General features: G+C 36.4%; 3 protein-coding genes across 5 annotated transcripts; all 3 read left to right on the top strand.

The window, feature by feature from the left end:
- The first annotated feature begins 4,477 nt into the window (after positions 1-4,477).
- Positions 4,478-7,252, top strand: LOC121748873. 3 transcript variants are annotated; one of them, XM_042143426.1, is made up of 5 exons: positions 4,478-4,685; positions 4,880-4,971; positions 5,352-5,518; positions 5,882-6,316; positions 6,448-7,252. In XM_042143426.1, the coding sequence occupies exons 2-4, from the start codon at positions 4,945-4,947 to the stop codon at positions 6,132-6,134; spliced, it is 447 nt and encodes a 148-aa protein (XP_041999360.1). In that variant the 5' UTR covers positions 4,478-4,685; positions 4,880-4,944; the 3' UTR covers positions 6,135-6,316; positions 6,448-7,252. The 3 variants fall into 3 exon arrangements, 2 of the variants coding, with proteins under 2 accessions (XP_041999360.1, XP_041999361.1); XR_006039536.1 differs by having other exon boundaries at positions 4,880-5,518; positions 5,887-6,316; XM_042143427.1 differs by lacking the exon at positions 4,880-4,971.
- A 1,184-nt stretch (positions 7,253-8,436) lies between these two features.
- On the top strand, positions 8,437-11,259 carry LOC121746845 (pyruvate dehydrogenase E1 component subunit alpha-3, chloroplastic-like). Its single transcript, XM_042140785.1, has 3 exons — positions 8,437-8,895; positions 9,355-10,132; positions 10,714-11,259. Exons 1-3 carry the CDS (start codon positions 8,635-8,637, stop codon positions 10,989-10,991), a joined length of 1,317 nt encoding a protein of 438 aa, XP_041996719.1. The 5' UTR covers positions 8,437-8,634; the 3' UTR covers positions 10,992-11,259.
- A 1,995-nt stretch (positions 11,260-13,254) lies between these two features.
- Positions 13,255-17,277, top strand: LOC121747992 (eukaryotic translation initiation factor 3 subunit C-like). The gene is made up of 4 exons (XM_042142187.1): positions 13,255-13,388; positions 13,469-13,535; positions 13,906-15,690; positions 16,075-17,277. Exons 2-4 carry the CDS (start codon positions 13,512-13,514, stop codon positions 17,041-17,043), a joined length of 2,778 nt encoding a protein of 925 aa, XP_041998121.1. The 5' UTR covers positions 13,255-13,388; positions 13,469-13,511; the 3' UTR covers positions 17,044-17,277.
- The last annotated feature ends 41 nt before the right edge of the window (positions 17,278-17,318 follow it).

Below are 17,318 nucleotides of genomic sequence, written 5' to 3'. Positions count from 1 at the left end.
GTCTCCTTCTCTTTCCTGTGGGTGATACTTTTTTTTTGTGCTACTGATTACATGTGCATTTTTTGGTGCATGTAAAATGCATTTGTTTTGATTGCATATTTCTTTGGCTCTCGTTTTGCATTTTATGCATCCTGCAACTGAGGTATCCAATAGTAGTATTGAGTTTTGAGTTGGAGGTGCTTTGTGCTTTGTGCTTTGTGCTTTCCTAAAATAAATAAATACAGTTATTACTAACATTGTATATCAGATTTGCAACTTTGGCTTAACGAATACGTAATAATATACGAAAATCCCATTTTTTTCAACCAAATTCATCCACCAAAATCAGTTTTTATTTATTTATCGTTAAATATATACAGTTATTACTAACATTGTATATCAGATTTGCAACTTGGGCTTAACGAATACGTAATAATATACGAAAATCCCATTTTTTCAACCATATTCATCCACCAAAATCAGTTTTTATTTATTTATCGTAGGGTTTTTTTTCTAAGAAGTTATGTTTATCATTATTCACTAATAATATTTTAACCACTTTCGTTCTCTATTTCTCGTATTTTACTAAAATTGTATTGAAAATAAAATTTATTCTGTTCACTATTAAGGTTATATATAACTAAATAAACTATTTAAATAAGAAATTTTAATTGAATTCATATATATTGAATATAATTTTGATTTTTTTTTTTCAAAATACCAAATAGGTTTTATAGAAAATTAAATATGACCTCAATTTTTTTTTAAAAAGTCTGAATCAGAGTTAGGTAAACGAGACGCTATTCATTGTGGCTGCTACAATAAAGAACTACTATGAATATTTTTTGTACTTCTTTCGTTTCACTTCACAATACTTGAATTGTTTTTCTATTTCGAAAAAATTTATGATAGTTGAGTTATTTGTCATACTTTGTTGCGTTCTATTTTATTCATTTTTTATTTTATTATATTTTTATTTAACCCAATAAATATTTTTTCTCAATCTTCCTACTGAAAAAAAACGCTTCAAATATAACGAAACGAATGGAGTATTAATAAAACTGTTAGTACAAAATTTATTCCCTCAGTCCGACAATAAATGTCCTAAATTTTATCGGCCTCGTTCTAAGAAATTGTTTAACATTGTAAAAGTAAATGAGTTGAAAAAATTAATGGAATGTAAGTCCTACTGTTATTACCCTTGTCTCATAAAAATAGAACTTATTTTCATTTTGGTTTATCCCTTACAAAATAAGTAGAAACTTTCTACTTTAGGAAATGAACCCTACAATCCACTAACAATTTGTATTAAAACTCATATCATTCTAAAAGTTTTTATTTTTTAAGGCCGGGGTGTGAGTGTAATGAGTTAGTGGAATATGAGATTTACTTAAAAAACAAAAAAAATAAATGAGATATTTACTAATGGATAAATGAAAAAGGGAAAACGAGAAATTCAATAGTGGACGGAAGAGGTAGAATGTATTTACAGATTAAAATAGTTGTACAATTGTTACTACTCCCTTCGTCCCACAAAAGTATGTGTTCGTCAGTACCACAAAAATAAATGCATTTCATTTTTGAAAAGTTATATCAATTTAATAATGTAGGTATCACTATTCACTAACATTATTTTAAATATCATTCTCTTCATCTTTCTTACTTTACCTATTTTATCTTAATTTCCGTGCTACATCTATTGCTCATTTTTTATGGAACGGAGGGAGTAGTATATCACTATCTAACAAGCAAATTACATTTCCAATATTCATATATGAATCTCGTATCAATATCATGGATTTTGAAAAATGGATCGAACTTTGTTCCTATAAATTTTTTATTGAAAAAATGTTACTAACCGCTTTCATGGGAGAAAATCGGGTTTATAGGGTACTTTACGTTTAAAATAAAGTAAATGTACTCATTTTGTTATTTATTCCATATATGGGAAAAACGCCACCCTCATTGGCGTGTTTATAAGTGAAGACGTCACCCACATTGGCGTTTTTCAATTTCGAACCGTATGTCGTCGTATGTATTGAAATACAGTAGTTGTTAAAACACGCCAAGCAGGTTAGCGTGTTTTGAATAAAAACGCCTTCACCACTAGCGTGTTTCAATATAGAGAGATATTCAATACTGACGTGGTTCAAGTTAAACCCGCCTTCCGCACTGGCGTTTTTCCAAGAGACACGCCAATGGAGTTGGCGTCTCCATCCACAAACACGCCGACGGGGTAGGCGTGTTTGGCTTGAACCAGATATCAGTGGGAACTCTCCCATAAGCGCGAACCATAAGACCACCAAATATACTACGTGTGAAACAAATTTATTCAAAATAAATTCAATCATCAACAACAAATAAAAAACAATTAAGTTATATAATTTACCTGGTTGGCGTGCATTACGGAGAACTGATCTCGAAAATTTTCAATACAATGCCCGGGTGCTTTTACATATGACGCCGGACCATTCCATCTAAAAAATTTAAATTATGAGCGAATAACACGAAAATTGATGAAAATTAAGCTTAGAAAATGAATTAGTGAACAACTTACGCGATTGCACATGGTACGTAGTCTATATGCTCGGGATTTAGAATCCTCGGTCTAATATTTGGGATTCTCTCCCAAGCCCACAGCATTAACAAAGTTAAAGCTCCCCCGACATCGGTCCTCCTACCAACGGCAGCTTCACATAAATGGTGGTACAAGCAAGCAAGCGTCGCACCACCCCAGCTATAGGTAGAACACCGTTCTACATCCATGAAAAATTGCACGTAGAACAACGGAATTTTATTTCCGGTGGCGTTCGGGATCATCAGACCACCAAGTAATAGCAGACAATAGATACGAGCCAGCTGAACATATATGTAGTCATCGTGCTCATAATTCAGCTCAATCCTCAATTGTTTGATAAGCTTGTCTGCTTCCAAACCATTTCTTTCAACTCCATTGCGTCTGGTATAAATCCTAGAAAATCCAAACACACGTCCTTCCAATATCCCACATCCTTTGAGGGGAAGTAACCCGTCACAGCCTCTCCGTCAACTTTGAGGCCCCATAAGACCTCCACGTCTTCCAATGTCACAGTCGCTTCACCGACTGGAAAGTGAAACGTGTGAGTCCCTGGCCTCCAACGTTCAATCAATGCGGTGATAAAATGGTGGTCAATGTCCTTTGGTTGACCACACCTCAATATATCGCCGAACCCCATCTGGTCCACTACTGCCAAAACACGGGATGTATGGGAACATCCCAAATGATTCCTTCAAATCTTCGGCAGCGTACGTCTTCTGATGGAACTCCTGCCCATATATTATTAGAGACGTGTTGTCTCTGAAAATACAATACAGAAGGATCCGCAGGACCACATAAGAGCCGACGAGAAGTTGAAGATGATGCCATAATTTACCTACACTACATTCACAATTCTAATTAAACAATAAACAAACCTAAACAATTTCAATAATTAGATACAATTTAATCCAATATCATAAAATGGAACACCAATATCAATTAATTCACAATACACAAATCCACATACACAACATTGCACAAAATCATAACACAATTTACCTACACAAAATTAACAATTCAAACTAAACAATATACATCAACCTAACAATTTCAATAAACCAAATATTGAACCCAAATAAAACCCAAATAAACCAAAACCCACATAAACCAAATCAATTTGTCCAATTTTTAAGCTACAACAACCCTAGGGTTTAGGTTTATAATCAAATTTATACTCTAGCTAAACACCAATATCTTTACTATCTCAACAATACACAAATTCACTTAAACCCAAACAATACAACATTAATTTACAAACCAAACAAACCTAAATAACAACGGTATTCAATTACTCTAATATTGTAAAAAATAAGCATACTAACCGGGAAATTTATCAAATACGGGGAAGAATAGCACCGATTGATGGAGGGAAGGCCAAATCACCGATTTCGGGGATGAGAGGTTGAGAGAATCGCGATTTGGGGAGGAGAAGATGAAAAGGGTGATGATAATTTGATGTGTGTGCTGTGTGTTTCGCGTTTGAGGGAGGAATACTGATATACGGTTTCTGAATAAACAAGCCAATTGCGTTGGCGTGTCTAATGAAACACGCCAGTTCCGTTGGAGTGTCTAATGAAAAACGCCATCACGGAAGGCCTGTTTAACATGAACCGCGTCGGTGGAGAATTGATATGAAGAATTGAAACACGCCAGTGGTGAAGGCGTTTTTATTCAAAACACACCAACCTGTTTGGCGTGTTTTAACAACTACTGTATTTCAATACAATACGACGACATACGGTTCGAAATTGAAAAACGCCAATGTGGGTGGCGTCTTCACTTATAAACACGCCAACGAGGGTGGCGTTTTTCCCATATGTGGAATAGATAACAAAATGGGTACATTTACGTTATTTTAAAGGTAAACTACCCTATAAACCCGATTTTCTCGCTTTCATGATTACATGTACATTATTTTATGTGAAATCAAGGCACCTCTTTCTAACCCTAATTAGTCCAAATTTTATCCTATTTCTTTCACCATATCCAGATCCGAATATCCCTCTTTCTTCAGATTCTATCTCGAGGATTAAAAGGGTTTCATGATAAACTGATGTATCGATCTCCAACCTTCGGATTGCTTGTTGTTTATTGTTAGCTCTCTCTTGCATAAATGCCATATATGTTTGTAAGTTCGTATGCGCTCTATACTTCTTTATTTATGGATTCTATCCGGAATTTCAAGTCTTGGGCATATCTTTTCTTTTCGTTTGTATATCGAAAATTCCATTACCTTTATTATTTGGTTTTGTTTCATTCAACTCTTAGCCTTGAGATTAGATTCATAGAGTTTGAGCTGTCGCATGTTTGGTTTTATATCAGCTTACAAAAGCCTTGAAACCGCCAAGGAATAATTGAGCTTGGATGTAGAGTGTAGACTGTAGACTATGGCATTGGCAACTCATCCAATGAAGGTAATTGTGATTTGTCTACATTTATAAGAAGCTCATATGCTTCACACGGAGTCGGAGAGTATGTAGTCTGGGAAACTTATGAGTTATGGGGCTATACGGTTTCCATTGAGCCAGGTTATATATATTGATGAGACTCAGTGTACATGTTACTATTTCCAACCCCATGAAATTGAATTTTCTAATGGTATTCCCAAAACTAATAGTAGAAGATTTTAATTCCAATTGAACTGTCATTATTTCACAGAATGTCAAATTGATCCCTAGGATCTCATACTTTCTGAAAATTTATAGCATGCATCATTCTGTTTACTAAAGCTGTCATCATATATCTGTATTTCTTGAGTCACCAGTTCTCGAGTATATTTTAAATATTATTTTAGTGCCAAGGCAATCTTCCCAGTGAATTTGTTCGGGGATCTTGTGGCACTTTTGCCTCCGTGCCTTCATCGTGGAACAGAGGGAGCAAGTTAAAGCATTGTGTACCAGCACTCGGTGCTGTTGAGAGAAAAGATAGGTTTATATTGTTGAAATGCAGGTCATGTTCAAGGTACTTTCTGGAATATATGATAGTCTCTATTGTGTGTCCATATTAAACCACCATGGTGAGGTTTACCTTAGAGTGTTTTAGTACGAGTCTGTCTAACGTACTATCTTATAACTTCTCTTCTTTTGTTTGAAAGTTGTTGGTCTGGTGGTAGCTTTCTTTGTACATGCCTGTCTATTGTCTGACTTTGTTAAGTTTTATAGATCCTTGTGTAAGTTTAACCAGATATTTCTTCATGGAATTGTAGCAAATCAAATTTCTCAAAATGCTACTTGTAAACTACCACACTATATTGTGTACTCATGATCTGTATTAGATCCCTTCATATCTCTTTGCAACTTAAACTAATCAATTGCTTGTTTCCAGTATAGGAGCTTCTCTTGCCCGTGGACCAAAGTCAAAACCATTTAAAGTATCAGCATTCAAAGACTACCAGTTTGAGGATTCTAACAATGGCAGTGCTAATAGCTCTAAGTATCTTAAGGATGCTGTTGAAGTTTCCTATTTGAAACATAAGAGTGAAGAATCCTCTGTGGAATCTTCAAAGGCACAAAGTGATGTTCCTGCTGTTCAAGCAACAACCAGATCACTGGCTATTCAGAATTTATTCAAGAGTTAGTTGGTGTTACTGCGTGCACCATCTCAAACCTTAGAAGCAGATAAAGTTCTTGAAGAATCTTCAGTGGCAAAAACATCAGAAAGGCCAAATACTTCAGTAAAGCAAAAAGGTGAAATTCTGAAGGCAGTTTGGTATCGTATTCTTAGCCTGGATACGGCAATCAGGATACCTTTTTTCCTTTTGTAAGTATGGTGGTTACACTCTCTCCCTCTCACACACATACAGCACACAGTGTTCAAATTTTCTAATTCTAATCAGGATACCCCTTTTTGTCTTGGTAAATATGGTTTTTGTTTTTTTGTTGTGTATGCAGCACTCCACTATACGTTGCTGTTAACCTTGTATATGGTATGGAAGTATCAAAAGAATTGACTCCCTTGTGGATTCTTGGACCAATCGTTGTTACTGTTTATGTAAAAACGTTCCAAGCATTATGCGGGCTCTATGCATTCAGCTTCAAACAGACGGCCAATGTAATCAAGAAACTGCCTGTGTATTACTCGCTGGTGCATGATCACATTGTTCATGGAAAGCTAAAAGAAGCTATGAGAATACATATATTCCTACCTCTAGCAGACATAAAAAACATGAACTACAGGGAAGTAACTAGCAGGAAAATGAAGGATTTGCAAGGGTGGCTGGTTGACAGACAGCTGGATCTCGTTGAATTAGTGTGGCCATGGTATTGCAGAACAATTAGGTTTCTAAAGAGGACACATCTGGTATAGTAGTGTTGAGTATTCCCTCCAGATTCTTTTCCCTGTTCCTGGCCTCATTTGTTCTTTTCTTTGAGTGAGATATTCAGACATACACATTTGCTGAAACTCCTTTCTGTACTCGGGTTCTTCTCTCGAGCATTTTGAGAGAAACTGAAGCGTTTGAGGTATGTAGGATTGCTATATGCCTATATCTGTACTCATTCATACCCATGCGCTTGTCGTTTGTGATGTGTGGAGACTAGAATGTCACAATATATGGATAACTAGGTATGTTTGCATAATGCATCTAGTTTTGGGAAACTTTTTAGATAATTTGTAAAAGAAATAGTCTTGGCTTGTGTTGTACTAATGAGGTAACATTAAGGAATTGAATATTCATACGAGATCTTGTGTTACAAATATCGTTCTTGACTTTTTGTAGGAGATGTTTTATTAATTTGCTGCTATATTGCTACACAATTTTGTTGCTTTAATACTCTTCCACTTCCAGCCGTCAAGTAGCTAAAGAAAATGGCCAAATCTCTCTCTAGTCTCTACCCCATCTATTCGATATAGTTAATGTGGGCGAAAATGTAGTTGTAATTTAGCCTTTTTTTTAATACTCCCTTCATCCATGATTAAATATCCGATATTTGACCGGCATAGATTTTAAGAAATTAATTGACTTTATTTAGTAAAGTGGGTAGAAAAGTGAGTTGAATGTGGAACCTACTTTTATATATTGATTTTAAAATAAAATGTGAGTAGTATGAGTTAGTGGAATGTAAGGTTCACTTATCAAATATAGTAAAAGTGAAACATGATATTTATTAGCGAGCGGACTGAAAAAGAAAAATGAGATATTTATTGACGGACAGATAAAAAAAGAAAAATGAGACATTTAATGGTGGACGGAGGAAGAACGAAAGGAGTACTGCGTGAAAGGAAATTTGTATTGTTTAAGAACACTTATTTGAATCAATTAGTCAAAAACATTTCTTTAAAACTCGATAATATTTAAAGAACATTAACAGTATATAGTGTACTATATGTCAAGACAGGAAAGAAGCCAAAAAATACGCGTTCAGAAAAGAAGAAAATAGAACATGATTCAGTAATAATTTCCCCTTTTTGAATTTATTTTCTATTGAATAATTTTATGATTGATAATGAAAGAGTTGTTTAATTACGAGAGATATGTCATATGCTCACCTCTCCCACATTTATATAGATGGTTTAAAGGAAGATCTTTCTTGTTCCATTCACCAAAAATCAATCTGTATTATAGTAGATTTTTGTAAATTTATAAAAATTTTCAAACAAATTATAATAATAAATAAGAATCCAAACACCTCCTACATTATCAGACCCAAAAATGTTTTTTCCCTCCATCTTTCTCCAAAATTAGTTTAGAAATAATAAATGCTTGTTTCACTTTATTCATTCATTCATTCATGATGTTATCTAGTAGTACTATCTTTTTTGTTTTAATTTGATCTAACTAAGACCATTTCTTTTTGTAGTTTCAATTTAATTTTAACCAAGATAATTTATTTTTGTATTTTAGAATAAAAAAATTGACAAGGCACGAGATCGAAGAAACACACACTCTTGGTGACGATTATTCCCACAAAAACAAACTCTCGTGCTCTCCGCCCCTCTCCACCTCCATCCTATATTACTTTCTCCTTTTCTCTCAATTCATTCATTTCCTTCTCCGCTTCTCCTCAAACTCCGCCCCCATCGAGATTTCAGCCCTTTTGAGGTTTCTCCCCGTTGCATTGCGCTCTTGCGGGAAAAAAATGGCGTGTTCAGCTACGGCCAAAATCATTCACAATCCTCTGGTGCTCAGCTCCTCCAGATCTGCTGAAAAGTATGAATCTTGCTGCAAAATATCTGGACCTTCGTCGTTGCTCGGCTCCAAATTTCTCGGGAAGAAGTTGCTCTCTGCTAAATCCGCGATTTCGCTTGCTAGCCGTCGATCTGGCGCCGTCGTGGCTGTTTCCTCCGATGTTGTTAAGGAGAAGAAGGTCAAGTCCGGCTCATCCGCCGCCTCGAATCTGGTAATTCCTTTCGCACATCGTCGATTTGCACATAATATGGCTGCGCGTGTGTGTGTTAAATTGTGTGTATTTTGCAATAGAATCACTATTTCTCCAATGTATGAGGATTTTTTAAAATGAAAATGTAGTGAATCTTAACGGTGCGCCATGCATAATTTCAGCGCTAAGTGCTTGTGATCCTTGCTAATTTGATTTGTTATGTTAGTACTTTTTTTGTTGTTTGATAATTGATTGGTTAACCTACTGTAAATTATGTAATTGCTATTGTTTGTGCTTCTGGTCTTACAATTACCGCCTGTGAATGAATGAATTTCTGTTTACTTTTTTATTTTATTATGTCTGGAATTATTTATTTATAAATCACTGCATTTTACCTTACGCGAAGTACAATAATGTGCGTTTTAAGAAAAAATATTTTCTTGCTCTGCAAAGGGATAATGTAATTGTGTGTTGATGCAGCTAATCACAAAGGAAGAAGGATTAGTACTGTATGAGGACATGTACCTGGGAAGAGCGTTCGAAGATATGTGTGCCCAGATGTACTACAGAGGCAAAATGTTTGGTTTTGTCCACTTGTACAACGGTCAGGAGGCTGTGTCGACTGGCTTTATCAAGCTCTTGAAGCAGGAAGATTGTGTGGTCAGTACTTACCGTGACCACGTTCATTCATTGAGCAAAGGTGTGCCCGCCCGCCAGGTCATGAGCGAGCTCTTTGGCAAGACCACTGGTTGCTGCAGGGGGCAGGGTGGATCAATGCACATGTTCTCCAAGGAGCACAACGTTCTCGGTGGATTTGCTTTCATCGGTGAAGGAATTCCTGTTGCAACAGGGGCTGCCTTTACTAGCAAGTACAAGAGAGAAGTCCTGAAGGAAGATTGTGATGAGGTGACTTTGGCATTTTTTGGGGATGGGACTTGCAACAACGGCCAGTTCTTTGAGTGCTTGAACATGGCTGCATTGTGGAAGCTTCCAATTGTGTTTGTTGTTGAGAACAACTTGTGGGCTATTGGGATGTCCCATTTGAGGTCCACTTCGGATCCTCAGATTTGGAAGAAAGGTCCGGCATTTGGGATGCCTGGTGTTCATGTTGATGGTATGGATGTTTTGAAGGTGAGGGAGGTTGCACAGGAGGCTATTGGTAGAGCTAGAAGAGGTGAAGGTCCTACTTTGGTTGAGTGCGAGACCTACAGGTTCAGAGGACACTCTTTGGCTGATCCCGATGAGCTACGTGACCCTGGTGAGCATTTTCGGAACACTTTCAACTCTACTCCTAATTGTATTATTCCTCCCATTTATTTGTTTCAAGATTGGTGTGCTTTAGGAAAACAATTGAGTGTGTGCATCTAACGGAAAGAATTTAATTTGTTCCACATTTGGTGTATAAGAAATATTTAGAAACATGTTATCTGCAAGAAAATGAACTATCTGATTAGATGAAAAGCAATTTTACTAATTTTGGTAGAATAAGCCTCTTTCTCTTGAGATAGTGTAAGGTGTGAGTGTGTTTCCAAATGTGATGAAAATATTGATGCGTTCATACGATTATATCACTAGTTCTTACTTCTGTCCAATTGATTTAAAGAAAAACTTTACTTGATGAAATATGTGATCTTGATATTGAAATAGTTATATCTTCTTCAAGTTGCTCATCCCTGATAAGTGATAACTATATGAGATGATAAATGACCATCAGTAGATTCTGTAACTACTTTCTTTGCATCCTAGTCGAACACCATAACAGTCATGAACTTCATGTAGTTCAGACCTATTGCATCATCAAGCATCCATGCTATAACTAATATATGTGTGTCTTGGCAGCTGAGAAGGCTCGTTATGCCACAAGAGATCCCATCACTGCTTTGAAGAAGTATCTGTTCGAAAACAACTTGGCAAACGAAGCAGAGCTGAAAGCCGTCGACAAGAAGATTGATGAAATCATCGAAGACTCTGTTGAGTTTGCTGACGCGAGCCCAGTTCCTGCGCGCAATCAGCTGCTGGAGAACGTGTTTGCTGATCCGAGGGGATTTGGGATCGGACCTGATGGCAAGTACAGATGTGAGGACCCTAAATTTACTGAAGGAACTGCTCAGGTCTAGAACAAGCTTCCTCTTATACGGGCTAGTGTTTCGGAGGGATCTTGTTACCCAACTGTTTCAGTGTTGCAATCTTTTGTTTTATTTTTTTTTTCTTTCTTGGGTCTAAATTATTGTTGTTTGCTGGAAACTGTTTGAAATAGCGGTTATTGATGACCAACTCTACTAGTTTTTCAATTCTTTGTTGTATAAACAAAGAAGCTTACCTATATTCTTGGCTGTCATTGGTGTACATAAACAGAAAAGGGAAAAAAACAGGTTAAGTATTAAATTATTGCTGTATGATAATTGCTGACTAGGTGGTGTGTGTGGTGTAGAGAACAGCTTAACTTAAATCGAAAAATCAAATTTTTATAAATATATTCACCATTGTTTAATTTTTTAAAAAGAGAATTGCATAAATAGTCTTTGAGGTTTCAAATTTGCACATTTGCGATCCATGAAAAAAAAATCATGGGATATCTATTAAATTTGGACTTTGCTCTTATGATGCTACTAGTATTTCTTACTTTTTCGAAATAAGATGGCCCAGTGGCGGATCTAGTATTTCCAATCTGGGGTGTAATAAATAGTTATAACAATTTAGAATTTTAAAATTTGACCGATGTTTTAATCATTTTATATCTTTTTTCGATAATAAATTTCATTATATATTAAAATGAGAATATTTATAGTATTATATGAATTATTTATTTGAAGTTTAGCAAAAATATATATTATTTTTATGAAGAAATCATATTTTCAATTATCTAAGTAAAATTTAGTCATTTTTCAAAATAGAAAAAATAAAAGTTTAAAAACATTGGCAAGAGTAAAATATATTAAATTATTTTACAAAGAATCGAAAAATAATAAAGATAAAATAAATGTATGATAAGAGAATCAAACCATGTTTATAAGAGAAAATTAAATAAATTAATTAGAAGTTTTTGAATGTATAATAATAAAAAGATAAACAAAATTAAATGCATTCAAAACATTAAAATACATTACAAGGCAAAAGATGAAAATTTTAATTCATTAGCAAAAATATCATATGATAAAAGAGAGGAAAAGAACACTAAATAAAATAAGAGGTTAAGGTGACATCCCATGGAATTGTAAGGTAATATGCTTACCACTGCATCACTACTAGCATTTTGGTTTTGGGTACACTCGTACCCCTTTGTCCTCACTTAGATCCGCTGCCTAACTATCAGGGGACATTTCAGTCCATATAGGGCAAAACGATGCAAATGAAAAATCGAAAGTTTTTAATTTAAGTGGATTGAAGTGATCACCATTTCAATAATATTGGAGTAATATGTGTATAAACTATCAAAGAATAAATCTATACTAGTATTACTTATAATTAGAGAACTTAGGTGAAAAATTAACATTACGTGTCCAATACATGAATTAGTTTATACTATTAAAATTAGTAGTACTAATTCATAGAAAACAAAGTTTCCAATTTTGAAACAAAATGCCCTAATCGATAAACAAACCATGTATGATAAGAGAATCAAACCATGTTTATAAGAGAAAATTAAATAAATTAATTAGAAGTTTTTGAATGTATAATAATAAAAAGATAAACAAAATTAAATGCATTCAAAACATTAAAATACATTACAAGACAAAAGATGAAAATTTTAATTCATTAGCAAAAATATCATATGATAAAAGAGAGGAAAAGAACACTAAATAAAATAAGAGGTTAAGGTGGCATCCCATGGAATTATAAGGTAATATGCTGTAATATGCTTACCACTGCATCACTACTAGCATTTTGGTTTTGGGTACACTCGTACCCCTTTGTCCTCACTTAGATCCGCTGCCTAACTATCAGGAGACATTTCAGTCCATATAGGGCAAAACGATGCAAATGAAAAATCGAAAGTTTTTAATCTAAGTGGATTGAAGTGATCACTATTCCAATGATATTGGAGTAATATGTGTATAAAGTATAAACTATCAAAGAATAAATCTATACTAGTATTACTTATAATTAGAGAACTTAAGTGAAAAATTAACATTTCCAAACGTGTCCAATACATGAATTAGTTTATACTATTAAAATTAGTAGTACTAATTCATAGAAAACAAAGTTTCCAATTTTGAAACAAAATGCCCTAATCGAGAATACATGAATTAGTTTATAAAATTAATAGTAATACTAATTTATATAAAACAAATTTTCCAATTTTGAAACAAAATATCATAAGTAGTTTATACTAGTATTAAAATTAGTAGTACAAGTAGAAAACAAATTTTCCAATTTTAAAACAAAACGCTCTAATCGACTACACAATTTGATTATGGCATAGGATATAAATACGAAACCTATTCCTCTCATCTAGGGTTAGAACGGCTGAGAACGGCGCATCTACTCATCTCCGAAACCCTTGCACGTTTTTGGTAGAGCAGAGCGTTTTTGGGGCTTCTCCGATTCCATCTCATGCGTTTAATCGTGTCTGATGTTTATAATTTGGCTGAAGGTTTAGAAGTTTCTGAGTAGTTTGCTGTCGGATTTTTGAGACAATGGCGTCGAGATTTTGGACTCAGGTTGCCGATCAATCCAATTGATGTTTTCTTTTTTTGTTTGCGAAGCATCGTTCTCTTTAGCCAAGGGCCCCTGCTTCAATTTTGCTTTAGTTTGATTGAATGTTGTTTGCGAATTAGTTGTTTCTAATCTGGGCCTGTGGTAGAAATCCATGATTCTTATTTTAGTTCCTCTCTAGACTGATTATTTAAGACATGAATCAACATTGTTCATTTTCATTGTGACTCCGAATTTTGTTAAGTGATTGCTTTAAGTTGGAGATAGACAATTTGGTTTTATGTAAAAGAAGTTTATCTTTATATTTAAAAATACTTTGTTTTGCATGAGTAGTTCATATTTGATTGAAAGCTTTTCTTTTTTTGGGATTTGTAGGGTGATAGTGATACCGAGGAAGAGGAGAGTGACTATGATGAGCAGGAAGATGATGCCCCCGTGGAAACGGCCACTGCAACAGCTGCTAGCAGATATTACTCTGGCAATGCTAGTGATAGTGATGATTCTGATGGGCAGAAGCGTGTTGTTCGCCGTGTCAAAGATAAAAGGTTTGATGAGCTGTCTGCTACTGTTGATCAGATGAAAAATGCCATGAAAATCAATGACTGGGTGAGTCTCCAAGAAAGCTTTGAGAAGATCAATAAGCAATTGGGGAAGGTCATGAGGGTCACTGAGTCCGATAAGCCACCAAATCTATACATTAAGGCTCTTGTGATGCTGGAGGACTTCTTGAACCAGGCTTTGGCCAATAAGGAGGCGAAGAAGAAAATGAGTAGTAGTAATGCAAAGGCATTGAATTCAATGAAGCAGAAGTTAAAGAAGAACAATAAGCTTTATGAGGATATGATCAATCAGTGTAGGGAGAAGCCTGAACTTTTTGAAGAGAAAGTTGAGGAGGAGCAAGAATCTGAGGATGATGTGACTGATGACAATGTGACTGATGACGACGTGTCTGACGATCTGGATGCTGAGGAGACTGATGATGAAGAGGAAACTGGAAATGATGCAGAGGCTGGCTCTGGATGGGAAAAGATGTTGAGCAAGAAAGATAAAATGATGGACAAGCAGTTCAAAGATCCCAGCCAAATTACTTGGGACACAGTCAATAAGAAGTTTAAGGAGATTGTTGCTGCCAGGGGTAAGAAGGGGACTGGGAGAATGGAGTTGGTTGAACAGCTCACTTTCTTGACAAGGGTCGCCAAGACTCCTGCTCAGAAGCTTGAGATATTCTTCAGTGTTGTCTCTGCACAGTTTGATGTCAATCCAAGTCTTAGCGGTCACATGCCCATCAATGTGTGGAAACAGTGCGTGCAGAATATGCTTGCAATACTGGATGTTTTAATCCAGTACCCTAATATTGTGGTGGATGATATGGTAGAGCCTGATGAAAATGAAACCCAAAAGGGAGCTGACTTCAATGGTACAATTAGGATCTGGGGCAATTTGGTAGCTTTCCTGGAAAAGGTGGATGTTGAATACTTTAAGAGCCTTCAGGTTATTGATCCACACACCCGTGAGTATGTTGAGAGGCTTAAGGATGAGCCTATGTTTTTAGTCCTAGCTCAAAATGTGCAGGAGTATTTGGAAAAGGTTGGGGATCACAAGGGTGCTTCAAAGGTTGCTCTTAAACGAGTTGAACTTGTTTATTATAAACCTCAGGAGGTGTATGATGCTATGAGGAAATTGGCTGAGCAGGACAATGGAGAAAGCGAGTCTGGAGAGGAAAAAGTTGTTAATGAAATTAGGGGGCCAACTGCTTTTGTTGCTACTCCTGAGCTGGTTCCTCGCAAGCCTACTTTTCCGGAGAATAGCCGTGCTCTGATGGACATACTTGTTTCACTCATTTACAAGTATGGCGATGAACGTACCAAAGCCCGTGCTATGCTTTGTGATATATATCATCATGCTATCTTTGACGAATTCTCAACATCCCGTGACTTGTTGCTCATGAGTCACCTCCAGGATAATGTTCAGCACATGGACATATCAACACAAATACTTTTCAATAGAGCCATGTCACAGCTTGGTCTATGCGCCTTTAGGGCGAGTCTTGTTCCTGAGGCCCACGGTTGCCTCTCAGAACTGTATTCTGCTGGAAGAGTGAAGGAATTGCTAGCACAAGGGGTATCTCAGAGCAGATATCATGAGAAGACACCAGAGCAGGTGCCGTTTTCTGATTACTTTATTGGAACTTTTTTCATGTTGAATGTCCATGTTTAATGCTTGCTAATTTGGAATGCCCATTTTTCATGTTGAACGTCCATTTTTTAACTTTATTTCGTTCTCTGAAGACATTTAATGCTTGCTCATTTTGAACGTACATGTTTAAATCTATTTGATTTGGAAATGAATTAAATATCAGTTTCCCCCTTACTGTTACTGTTATTATTTTTGCTGTTAATCTACAATGTTTTTTTTCTTTGAAGTTTGAATTTAAAATAATTTTTGTGGCAAACTCTTGTCATTTTTGCTGTTTTTGTATTCATAGAGCCCTCTAGAATGTTCTGCAAGCTCCCATTATGGCGTCTAATAGTCTAAAATTTGCAGGAGCGGCTGGAGAGAAGGCGCCAAATGCCTTACCACATGCATATAAATCTCGAGCTTCTTGAATCTGTACATCTGATTTGTGCAATGCTGCTGGAGGTCCCCAACATGGCAGCCAATGTGCATGATGCCAAACGTAAGGTCATAAGCAAGAATTTCAGGAGGTTGCTTGAGATGAGCGAGCGACAAACCTTCACGGGCCCTCCTGAAAATGTCAGGGACCATGTGATGGCTGCTACTAGGGCTCTCAGGCAAGGAGATTTTGACAAGGCCTTTGCCGTAATCAAATCCCTTGATGTGTGGAGGTTGCTGCGCAACAAAGATTTGGTTCTTGAAATGCTCAAAGCCAAGATCAAGGAAGAGGCGCTGAGGACCTACCTCTTTACATACTCCTCAGCTTATGATTCCCTAAGTCTCGACCACTTGTCCAAGATGTTTGATCTTTCAGATGCACAGACGCGTAGCATCGTCAGCAAGATGATGATCAATGAGGAGCTACACGCCAGTTGGGACCAGCCAACAGGCTGCATTGTCTTCCGTGATGTCGAGCACACTAGATTGCAAGCTCTTGCTTTCCACTTGACAGAGAAGCTCAGTGTTCTTGCAGAAACTAATGAGAGGGCCATTGAGGCTCGCTTTGGTGGTGGTGGGCTGGAGGGTCTTCCTCTTAGGAGGAAAGATGGCCAAGATTATGCTGGAGCAGCAGCTTCTGGAGGTGGAGGTGGTGGTTGGTGGCAAGAGTTTTCATTCAATCAGAACAGGCAAGGGAGCAGTGGTGGCAGAGGAGGCTATACCATCAGCGGTAGGGCATCAGCTCCGGGGCTTGTGAGCAGTGGTTACTCTCGGGATGGCCAAGCTCGTTCAGGCGGATATGGTTCGGGTCGTGCATACCACACCGGGTCTGGTGCAAGGGGTGGGCAGTCTGATGGATCTACAAGAATGGTTAATCTGAACAGAGGGGTTAGAACTTAGGTGCAAATCGAAGAAGTTGTTTAGCCTGAGTACCCTTGCCAATTGTCATCTCATAATTTAAATTTTGGTCCCTTTTCGATAATTCGACTGTGTTACTGAGCCTAGAACTGTTTGCTGTGTCTTATTACTCATAAAATTTTGCATCTTTTGTTGTTTAAGATGTTTCGAACTGTGGAGCCGTGTCTTTGTAATTTTTTGAGATTCAATTCAAATGCTGTTGTACTCGCTCTGGAATTTGTGTTTTTTTTTGGCTTATGTTTATCGTGCAAATTTAT

Source organism: Salvia splendens, chromosome 9 (assembly GCF_004379255.2).
Source record: "Salvia splendens isolate huo1 chromosome 9, SspV2, whole genome shotgun sequence".
Taxonomy (NCBI): domain Eukaryota; kingdom Viridiplantae; phylum Streptophyta; class Magnoliopsida; order Lamiales; family Lamiaceae; genus Salvia; species Salvia splendens.
This window is presented reverse-complemented; position numbering and strand designations above follow the sequence as displayed.